The sequence below is a fragment of the Thermobia domestica genome, chromosome 1, assembly GCF_964235325.1.
Source record: "Thermobia domestica chromosome 1, izTheDome1.hap1.1, whole genome shotgun sequence".
In the NCBI taxonomy this organism is placed as follows: Eukaryota; Metazoa; Arthropoda; class Insecta; order Zygentoma; family Lepismatidae; genus Thermobia; species Thermobia domestica.
In genome coordinates, this window is record NC_137454.1 from 307,412,133 (window position 1) to 307,424,144 (window position 12,012).

Here is a 12,012-nt window from a genome sequence, read left to right on the forward strand (position 1 = left end):
GGTGGACTATTTATTTTGATACGCTCTTGTAACTTTTAAGCTAGCAGATACAAACTCAAATTTTGTACCATGCAAATATAGACAGGTGGACATTGTTTACCATTTCCTTCAATACTACCAGGCTAACAGTGTTACCAACCCAACGTAAAGTTGATATTTTTTTTCAAATTACGTCATTACGTCGGGTTATTACATACTTCAAACCTATATGTAAAATAAAAACTTACAATACGACACTTATTATACAGTGTTGCAAACTAAGGACGCTACAGTATCACAAATATCGAAAAAGTAACCAAATTTTGGAGGATTCTGCAACAGTAATAACACAAGCGACACGAACGGGGCAATGCACAACCGAAGTACTTTAGTGTTAAATACTACGGTCATCATACGATGTATTTCGAACAAATAAGAATAACGTTACAAAGAATTGAAAAATCTGACATTTTACTAAGGACTTCATTTTAACAAAATCTTTAGATAAGTATCACATTCAATTCCGTAGATGGTTTACAATAGACATAAAGATAATACTGCCATAATACCAATTTGATACCTCAAGCCATTCCGAAGATATGGAGTAATTGTTAAATTTCATATATTGCTTAAAATGGCGTATTTATGGAAACTTGTTAAACATTTTTTGATTTGCTTCTATAACATTACAAAAATACGTTTTGCTACGTGCAATTACAACAAGTTCTTGGAATTACATAATTTTAGGCAGTGTTGCAAACTTTACCAATATTTGTCATATATCTAGAACGGCTTTAGATATCAAACTGCTATAAACGACATTTTGATCATGCTATTGAAAGCCATCTACGCAATTTGGTTGAGGTACTTATCTAAGTAGTTTTTCGAAATGAATGCTTTTGAAAAAAATCAATCCCTTGTATTTTCGTTCCTATTCATTCAAAAACCATCATATCATCATCATGGTATTAGACTCTAAAGTACTTTCGATGTGTATTGCCCCATCCATCTCACTTGCGTTGTTACTGCTATAGAGACAACTAAAATTCGGATATTTGTGATACTGTAGCGAACTCTGTTTTCAGCACTGAATAGCGAATTAAATATTACAGGTTTTCGTGGAACATGTTGATCTGAAATGGTCCATCACATATAATGGATGATATGAAGTTAGTGGCTTGATTCTCACCGCGTACTTCTTTCTGAATTTAGGTTCATCCCCCCCCCCCCCCTTACTTCTTTCTAAACTTAAGTTCACTACTTCAGAAATGAAATCTGTGAGTTTTACGTCCCACGGTTATGCCGGTTAGGCTAAAGGAGACGGTGATGATGAGAGATGAGTGAAAATGGTGGAATGAAGAAAGTGGGAGGAAACGGGAGAACTCCGAGAAAACCCACGAGCACGGTGTTTGTCCACCACAAAGTTCACTTGGCGGGGGCTGGGATCGAACCCGGGACCCCAAGCACCAGAGGTGAACGCTCTACCACTGAGCCACCGCGCCCCCCAGTTCACTACTTCAGAATCCAATTTGCTCCCAAATAGCCTTTCGGTGCTAGAATAAAATTAACTACATTTCTAATAGCTAATAACTGAAGGCTATAACCACGAATTCTATTAAATTACATTTAAATTTTCAGAACACCACAAATACGACTTTGTTTGAAAAGAGAACTTGATAGGTCCACTTAGAATTTAAACATTTTTCAAGTATTTTCTGTTAACTATCCAATCTTCGTTATTTGAACACCAAAGCTTTTCCTTTGTTTTTTAGTTACAGCATACCATATGCCAAGGCGCATAAATGCGTTAGCGTATCAATGTGCAAAGTTTGGTTTCAAATATATTTCTTAGCTTCGGAAAAAAACAGTTTTAAATACATTCCCAGCTTTAGAACAAATGGTGTTTTAAATTTGTTCCCAGCTACAAGACATAGGCAAAGAAGTAACAGTACATATGTATTTCTTATGGAGTTTATGTAATCATTTCATTTATGAGTAACTTACTGAGCAACTTAACGTAAACCTGACAATAAATAATGCCTGAAGTGTGAATTTGATTGTTCAAGTTAAATAATCTAGTTTCTTTTGGCTCTGGCATTACAAGCAATTTTAAAAGTACCAACATAGTTTAAATAAATTAAATCATGTTCAATATCAGTCAAAACGTTTTTCTTTCTTTTGCCACGCGCCACTAAACTTTACGAGTTTCAAAACCCTTGTTATATACCATTACACAGTCAGCAACGTAGCTAGAATTTTGTTTTAAGAGTGTGTAACGAATTAACTTTTATGCTATGATAACACATTTCGAAAAAATCTACATACTTAGATATTACAAAAGAAAATAATATTGTGTTTGACAACTGCAAAATACATCACATAACCCTGGTTATCACTTGTTAACAAATATAATAAATTTTGATGTGACTGGTACTTTGTATGCTGCGCCACTGTATATTAGCGAATTTGGATCCCTGTACATAGCAAGAAATGTTTGTTTTAAAAAGACCTTTAATATTTACTTTAAAAACCTTAAAACAAGAAAAACTAGTTTTACGCATATTTAAACGCTACAATCATCCTTCACTTTAAATAAGATCATAATTCGCATATACATGGATTAATTAAATTGTTTGATTTTAGAACACTTCTTTTGCAGTTAATAGTCAATATAATCCTAATAGAAACAAAAACTCTTCACACACAATGAAGCAAGATAAAATATCCAAAATATTTACAAGTATTACAAAGTGTAGTTGACTGACATATTGATAACTACAACATTAAAAATAATAATTAAAAAATTGTATCTTTCTTTAAATTAATAACCCTACAGCAGTAAATACTTTCTTTTCTATAACAAAAAGTAAGTGCATTGAATCTGCTTTTGAACACTGGCAGACAGGACATATTTTCATACAATTATTTATCTTTAAAATTGTTGTAGCCTTTATATTACATTTGTTTAAAAATATTATCATCAAACTATATCGTTTTCCACTAGCATTACATACATACGTATGATATGAATCATAAAGTTTTGAGAATTATACGTATAACTGAAGAGCACAGAACGAGATAGTCTTATATTTCGAGAAAATGATTACGATATTTTAAAAAATAAAATCGGAAATTAATTAAATGGACCATGAATCTGTTATTCTTCCTGTCTATAACATGATTAATTCAATTTAAAAGGAAAGAATATTCGTGATACAGTACACATTGGTGAAGCATTTGTGAACATTTCAAGCAAGATAGAATTGTATCACTTTTAGATAATTGATTTACTCTTCTTCGAAAATTAAACGTGGAGTTCCAACGATCAAATTTTAGTATTTGAATATATGATATATTAAAACTTCAAACGCTATAAATTTACGCTGAAACACCGCGTTTAATATTAGAAAAGCTGAATCAATTTCCTCGAAAACCCTAATGTACCAAAACTGGTATCTTCTAGTGGAACCTTCATATGTAAATGTTTTAACAAGAATTCCCCGTATCACAGATTTTGACCTAAATTTCTTTGACCATGCCATAGAAATTCCAAATGTAATCTTATAAGCACACGATTTGAATAACCGGTTCTGATTTTTAACCTTTAAAGACTTTTTTATGAATATTTTGCTGATGAAATAATTCTACAAAAACATGAGTATTAGCACTATATTGCTCCAAGTTCGCAATACTTACCCTCTTAGGTGGCTTTAAGATTTATCGGAAATACTATGTGGCCATATGTCATGGCATTAGCAGTTTTCTTTTGTAGCCTACAAAAGATGTTCAAAGTAGCTTCCGTACTGTTGGGTGCAAAGTTCACGTTCGCAACATGAAACACAAGATGCATCGGAAATTTTGAGTGTGTGTAGGTTTTCAAATGGAGATTGAATTCGTTTCACATCACGAAAATTCAAGAAGAAAACATTATACCTTTGCGAGATAACCAGGGTTTGAAAAAACCCGGGGTTTTTTAAAAAGGCCAACCCACTTGGACCCATGTGGGTTTTTCGGGTATTTTCGGGTTTAATTGGGTCTTTTCGGGTTTAATTGTTTTTTTTTCTCGAAATATTTCAATGTTTTGGGGGTAAAAGTGTTAAAATGTGATTTATATTTCAAGATTATCATTGTCACAACAATTTTCTATTCACTGCAGTTTTGAAAAAACGGCCGCCATTTTGAAATTTTACGTTGGTATGCCACCAAAATCTATACAGGAAATTTAGTTTGTCTCGTGCTTGTAGCCTGAAAATTTAAACTTAAAAGACCGAAAGTGATACCCTGTAGTATGTGTGGTACAGGCAGACGAACCAACAAATGTAGGTCGAATCATCCCAGGAGCCTCAGTGACGTTCGCCAAATATGAACACCAAATATATTAATTTAAAACAAAGATATATAATTCGTGTTTTATAAAATAAATGTTTCAAAATGTCTTATACGACATAAATATTTTCCAGTGTAAAATAGTTTTATTGTTGGAGTCATGGGCGGCGATTAGGGGGGGGTGGGCACTTGCGCCCTCCACTTTTTTGAAATTACCCATTAATGTATATAGTTTCATTTGGAAATATTAAGTTTTGTATGTATTATTGGTTCATAGAATAAAAATGGTGCCATAAAATATTTGTCGTTCTATGAGTACGTATTGATTGTCTTCCCGTGGAATTAAGAAAACTACAGGAATTGCATTTGAACTGCCACTAAGAATGGCCCAAAAATTAACCTATTGGAGCGTCACAATTCGAGGGTACTTTTATTTCTTCTTGCAAGGGCTCTATATGTTAGTCAGAAGCTCTGGAACTGACTGACTAACATTTCGCAAGAGTCCTTCACAAGTTATTCTTTAATTGCACAAAAGTCGACAGTTCCTAAAATGTATTTTCTTCTTTCTAATAATAAGGAATATTTTGATTTGATTTTTTTTTTTCCAGTTTGACATCCTGTTCAGCAGCGAAGTTATATGAGACGTGGACTTAATGATCAACGTGGAGTCCGAACCACGTGGAATCGAGCCCGGGTCTCTCACATCAAAGGCGCGTACTCTAACCGCTTAGCCACGAAGGAGCTCAGTAAGGAATATTAATTTTGCAGTGTAATATACGAGTTTAGGGGTGTGCATATACAGTTTTGTATATACAATTAAATTTAGTGAATTGAGTGTAATTCTAGGTTTTAGGATTATTTTGTATAACTGAAATGTGGAGTGACTAAGTATTGCTGAGTTTTGATACATTCCAAGAAAGTGAAAACTGTACTTAATGGCAGCGAACATGTTTCGGGAAGCTGCAAAGGTATTTCATTAAATGTCGTAGCATATGCTTGTAATATTCGCTGTCATTCTAGGAGTAATAATACATATAATCGCATTCGTGGAATTAAAAATATAAGTTGTTCATTAATATCCAGTTTCAATGTAACTTTTGCAAAACATGCCTCATTATTCATTACTATGATTATTTGATTATCTTTTCTGTTTCTTTGTTTTCAAATTTGTTATTAAATAGGCCCCTAATTTGATCATACAATTTTTCAGACAGATATTCATGAGCAAGGAATCATATCTTTTCTTACACCTTCGTTGCTCTTGTCAATTTACTTAATAAAACATAAAATACGTTATACGATATTTTAACTGACAAAAATAGTATCCTGTTAGTTATACAACCTTTCGTCAAACAGTGTTACAAGCAACCAGGAAAACTAACATTGATATCAAATATTCAAATCATGTCTCACCCCCCATTTTTAACGTCTAACTGCCGCCACTGGTGAAGTTCACTTCCGATACTTTGTGCGTTCAATTACGGGAATTTCCCGAGCACTTGTTGCAACACGGCTCTTTCCAGAAAATTAATTTAAAACAATTAACACAGACATAATTCATATTTTATAAAGTAAAAGTTTCAAAATGTCTTAAATGAAATTTAATATCTTCTAGCGTAAAATAAATAGTGTTATTGTTGAATTATTCAGTTGCGACGCTTTGTGCGTTGAATTGCGGGAATTTCCCGTGCACTTCTTTCGCGACTTTCTTTTTTTCAAAATGCAGGTTTTTCGTGGTGTACATCGAAACTTCTACTAGCAAGGAAGTTTGAATTGAGCATTTGAAATAGTAAGAGTTACGTAATCTTTGGAACTCCGAGCATTAAGCTTCTTAAATTTGACAAGAATTTTTACGCTATTGCTGGTGTTGATTCTGCAGAATGCTTATTTGAAGAGTAGCAACAAATAACTGAACTAAACTGTTGTTGTTGTTGGAAAACCAAATTTTACTGAAGAATACTTGTGTTACCATCAAAGGTAATAATACTAATAATTTTTCTAATGCACTACATATTTAATGGCAGTACCGGCACCTATGGCCTTAAACCCGATGAGGGACAACGTCCCTCGGCGTCGCCGAGTCAGCGAGCACACTTTTCACGGAAAGTATTTTCTAAAATATAAAATTGCATATCTTACTTCAAACAGGCTATAAGCATAATCTATACATTAATTTGTTCTATAATTACCTCAAGCTAAGATTTAAAAATTTTTTTTTTTTTTAATTCATTCAGTGCATTCAGAAGTTTATAAAAGTTTTATGTTGTTGTATACCTTAACGTGAAAGCATCTAATTCGCCCAGGAAAGTCCAAAATCTGATAAAAATCACTTTCAATGTAATCACCTTAGTTGTACCAACAATATACTAACAGAAAGCTCAAAAACCCAGGTGGGTGCAACCCGAAAAAAAACCACCGTTTTTTTTCGGGCTGGGCCCACTTGGGCAAACCCTGGAGATAACAATGCGATGTTTGGGAAACTGTTCACAAACAATACCATTGTAATTATGGTCATGTTTCCATCACATTTGCATTACAAAACACGCCGTTCTGTAGACAGTTTTCTTTCATTTCTTAACTTCACATAAACAACTACTTCACCTACTAATAATGTCAACTAAATTATGGCAACTACTACTATAGTCAAATTGCTATGTTAATCAAATCAGTCTTAACTGCTAGTGCCAACTGACGTATGGCCACATAGTATTTCCGATAAATCTTTAGCCACTTAAGTAAAAGAGTTATTCGAGCACGTTCTAAAGTAGCATGCAGGAACTTGCAGCAATATAGGACTAATACTCATGTTTTTGTAGAATTATTTCATCAGCAAAATGTGTGTAATATTCATAAAAAAATAAAAAATAAAAATCTTTAAAGAAAATTTTAAAATCAGAAACGGTTATTCAAATCTTCTGCTTATATGATTATATTTGTAATTTTTATGATATGATCAAAGAAATTTTGTCAGAAAACCTGTGATACAGGGAATTCTTGGTAAAACATTTATATATGAAGGTTCCACAGGAAGATACCAGTTATGGTACACAGAGGTTATGAGCATTATGCCTCCCCCCCCCCCCCCGTTTTTTTTTTTCTTTCTTAAATTAAAACGTGTTATCTGTATTACGTTTAGTTTGTATTTCACCTCTACATTAAAATTGCAATTTTGTCAACTAACTTATGAGCACCTATACATTAGCAGATTTAACTTTATACTGGCAGCCATTAGTATTATACATAAGAAGATATCTACTAACACTCAATTTCATATCCAGTGAGCACAGAGTGCTATCTTGTTCATAGCCTTTCATAAAACATAGAGTTACTTCTTAATATGACGTACATTTTTTTTTTTTTTTTAATAGCTCCATATAAAGAATATGTTACATGACGATTGTCTTAAGGAAAAAAATGTTTTAGCTATATTACTATTGTCAACTAAAAATTATACATAAGGCTTAGAAGTATAGTGTAGCTTATACTACAGTTTGGTTATTTACAAAGAAATTAAATTTCCATCTACACCTATGACAAGATTATCACAAAGGAAGAAAATATTGTTACAGTACACAATTTATACTACATTAGAAAGTTAGTTATTAATTTTTGAAGTTGCTTCAAAAGTTTTGAACATCATTCCATTCTTTACCACTAATATTTAATATGTAATATCTAAACTACATGGTTTTCTCACTGAAATAAAGTTCGTATGTTTATATTACCTGGTTGTACTACGAGGTTTTCTCTTTTTTTCAACACAATCAGTACCATCATTTGCTTCTATTAATTTAAACGCTGTACTTTTTTGCGCATCATTCCTCCTAGTCTTTCTAGTCTTTTTGGTTTCTTCTTCATGGCTTAAGTCCCAAGTAACATGTCTTTCTTTCTCTGACCCCTGCACTACAGTTAAATCATGTTCCGTATAATCAACTTCTTTTCTCTTCCTTAACGAATACCCCCTCGTTGATTTAGCACCCTCTTGCACTTCGGATTTTGACACAGCTTTTGTAGTTTTAGATATTCGACTGCTGCTTACGTTTTCCCGCTTTTCTTCATGCTCCGTCGGAGTCACGTCTTTTTTCTTCCGAGAGGATTCTCTAATTGTTTTTTGTGTACCTCTACCTTTAACTTGTTCCGATTGTTTCTCTTCACTTGCTCTAATGCCAGTCTTCTTCGAAGCTTTGGGAGTATCTGAGGCTTTGAAATCCGATACTGTGTGCTTCAAAATACTCTTTCTTATTTGTGTATCTGTTTTTTTCTTGGCCGTAGTAGGCCGTTTTACCTGTTTGTTTGACATACCTGAGTTTGATCCATCGCTCTCAACACTTGGTAAATTATTTTCTGGAACATTATTGTCTTCATTTCGTTTTAAAATACCTTTAACTGGAGTTTGGTTTACGTGACATTTTAATGGAATGTCAGAACTTGATCTATCTGATTCTAAATCTGTACATCTTTTAACTGATGTTCTAGGTCTTACTTTAGCGGGTTTCAGTTTTAAAATACTTAAAGGAACATCTGAGTCGGAATTGTCTGAATCTGAAAACCGACTATAATTTACGACATCGTTCTCAGATTTCTTAAGAATACCTTTTCCGATTCGAGCATCTACGTCGCTGCTTTTAACATAACTGCCAGGCAAATTGTTTTCAGGTAGTTTCGAACCAGAAACATAATTTGTTTCTAAATTTTGTATTACCTTTGCACTACGGACTCTCGTATTAGCTCTCAGTGGTGAATTGGGATTTAGCAAACGTTTCTTTTTAATTTTTATTTTCTTCTCCAAAATATCTGATTCCGGCACGTAACATTCGTCTCTTGCTGATTCTTTTCTTGATTCATTAAAACTTTCTTGGTTGATAAGACATTCAGTAATTTTCTTTCGAGTTGTGTCATTTCTTCTCAATCTTCTACCAGTAATTTCTTTGGAATTATCATTTTCTTTATCTACTGACGACACACTGTCTCTTCTTTGGGGTAATCCAGTATCTATAGATTTTTTACCTCGAGTTAGTTTGCGAGTAGGGAAGGGAATTTTAGTCTGACGTTTTGTTTTTCCTTTTTTCGTTTCACAATTTTTATCGGTAGGTGTCTGTTCTAAAATATCTTCAGTGCCAGTACTACGTTCATCATTTTCTGCAATAATTGCTATTATGCCTCCTTCAGAAACAGCACTTCTCTCAGAAGTTTGATCTACCGTCGATGAGTCTATCGAGTCGAGGGATTGGTAGCTGTCACGCTTTACATTAGACGGCGACACATGTTTTCCGGTATGTGCATTGAATTTCCTTGGAGAAGCATTGCAACCATCATAAACAGGACAATAGTCATTTACTTCAGACACTTGATTTGGAGCGCTGCCCTCCCTGTATGTGTCATTTGTAGCTCCTTCAATCACTCTCTCATCTCTCACCTCGATATTCAATCTTGTATCTGAACAAACATCTGAATTACAAACGTCTGCTTGATCTTGGGTTGCTACCTCTACCACAAAACTCCGCTGATGGGGAATAGAGTCATCAGGAAATATTTCCGAATTGCATTCTTCTTCAGAATTTCCGGCTGCTACTATCAGTTTTGGAAATCTTGAAACTCTTTTCTCTTTCTTAGTCTTAAAATTCGCTGAAACAGATAGATCTGGCAACTCATTTACACTAAAAGTATTTCTACTTTCTGACCTCTCATATTCGTCATATTCCATTGAAAATGGACTGCACGAACGGGTACTAATACTTCTGGCACTACTTACGCTACTATAACATTCTGAATCCTTCCGTGTATTAGGTTCGGGTTCTAAGTTCGGAAGTATGAGGTCGTCTTTATCAACACTGCTTGTCTCATCGTTCACACTGTCTTTATCATGTAATACTGTAAATGGAGACGTACACGTGGATTCTCCGCTGACTTCTCCATATTTAATAATACGTTCACTACTCGTGCGAGATACTACGATGGGATTATCGTCTACTACAATGAAACTTTCTCCAAAATTAAAGCTCTTCCTATCATTAGCAGAGCCAGATCCAGTAACTACAGGAGATCTCACCTCGGTTTCATGATGAACAAGTTGCAACTTTTCAACGTCACGATCTGATACTACTACTTTTACCGTTGAGGACGAACAATTTGACGAATCTCTTGCAGAAATAATTTCAAAAGGTTTTGGTGGCGTTCTAGGTATTTGTTTCCCAGTAGGAATAACATTCGCTTTAGTAGGCAAAAGAGTTTCTATGTTTTTTAATTTACCCGTGAATGAATCTTCACTGGGACCATGGGAAATGACGAAAGTCTTGTTCAATGCACAGTCACTACTTAAACTCCTTCTCCTAGACTTCAATGGGACAACTTCTTGCCGCTCCGACAATGGAAAGTTTTCAACTGCATTTGTCTTTGCAGCTGCGGGTATTACCTTCTCGTTCGATGCGATTGTTACCTTCTCTTTCGATAACATATTACCTTTATCGAGATCACTTGTTAACGTAGTTTGTACGTTATTGATTGCAGGCGATTGTTTTTTCGGACTAGGCAAGACAAAAGAATGTCTTATTGTATCGTCTGCATCGGACTGGCTTTTGCTTCGTCTTGGTGCTTTCTTGCCTTTGTTTTCCTTATCATCACATTTTCTTCCTCGTCCCTGACAAATGTATTTCTATAAAAGAAAGTAAGAAAAACTAGTTTAAGTTCATGTTTCAGATAATAGTAATATAAATTACTTTAAGCATGCTGCTAAAATAATGCGAAAATAAAATAATTTGTTATTTTATAGTCGTTTCAAATCAATCTTGGAACAGTTTCATGTAAAATTAAAATTATATGTTCTTCAAGTAACGGTAAAAGGAAATTTTTTGCAAATACGTACACTACAACCTTGATACTAAGATAGGCGTGTTAATACTTAAGTACTGCGTAAGATTAAAGAGTAACAAAACTATATTTCATTTTTTTTAAAATCAGCTTAAATAATGACGTTCTGAAAGTTAAGAAATATTGGGAGCATCTCTAAATAATATATTAAATTATTATTATTTAACAAGCTAATTACTTGCCAAACACTAGACTGGTAAGAAAAAAACTATATTCACCAAATGAAGGGTAAGGGAAAAAAAGAAGGAATGTCACAAAACTGTATTTTCGAGAAAACTACGTTTAATATTGAAAACCGCATACAAAATAAATAGGGGTTAGTTCTATCTTTTGCCCCTTTCCTTGGACATTTCTACATCTACGCATGCATAGCATATACAGTCAAGGAGATGGGGCAAAGCACCCGTTAAAGCACACACACGGACATTCCTGTTTTTTTTTTTTTTCCTTACCCTTCAAATATATTAAGAAAAAACTAACGTCATTTAAAAATAATGAAGCATAACTTCTTTTAATAACTGCCGATTCAATTATGTATTTGTTTATTTTGTTATACACAAGAACCTCCAAAACTATATATTTTAAAAATCCTTTCGTCGATCCCATTCATTAACCTACAAAAATATTTCACTGACAGTTTCGAGTTTCATTCTAACAGTTATAGTGTTTAGCTTCCGCCAGTTTTAAGTTGCACAGTATACTTATTATTCATATGTTATTCATTAAATACTATTAAGCTATTAAGGTTCTACGTGCAAAGAAATAACTTTACAAACCTTCATATGCATTATATATATATATATATCAGTAGGTTCCACGAATAACACTAAGGTCCACCTC

At 33.7% G+C, this 12,012-nt stretch overlaps 1 protein-coding gene across 1 annotated transcript in view; it reads right to left on the reverse strand.

The window, feature by feature from the left end:
* Positions 1 to 4,045: 4,045 nt before the first annotated feature.
* LOC145661938 (uncharacterized) overlaps positions 4,046 to 12,012 on the reverse strand; it is a 45,180-nt gene continuing 37,213 nt past the window's right edge. The window contains exon 3 of the mRNA XM_081727287.1: positions 4,046 to 10,957. Within this exon, the coding sequence (XP_081583413.1) occupies positions 8,027 to 10,957 (2,931 nt within the window). The 3' untranslated portion in view covers positions 4,046 to 8,026. The remainder of the gene's footprint in view (positions 10,958 to 12,012) is intronic.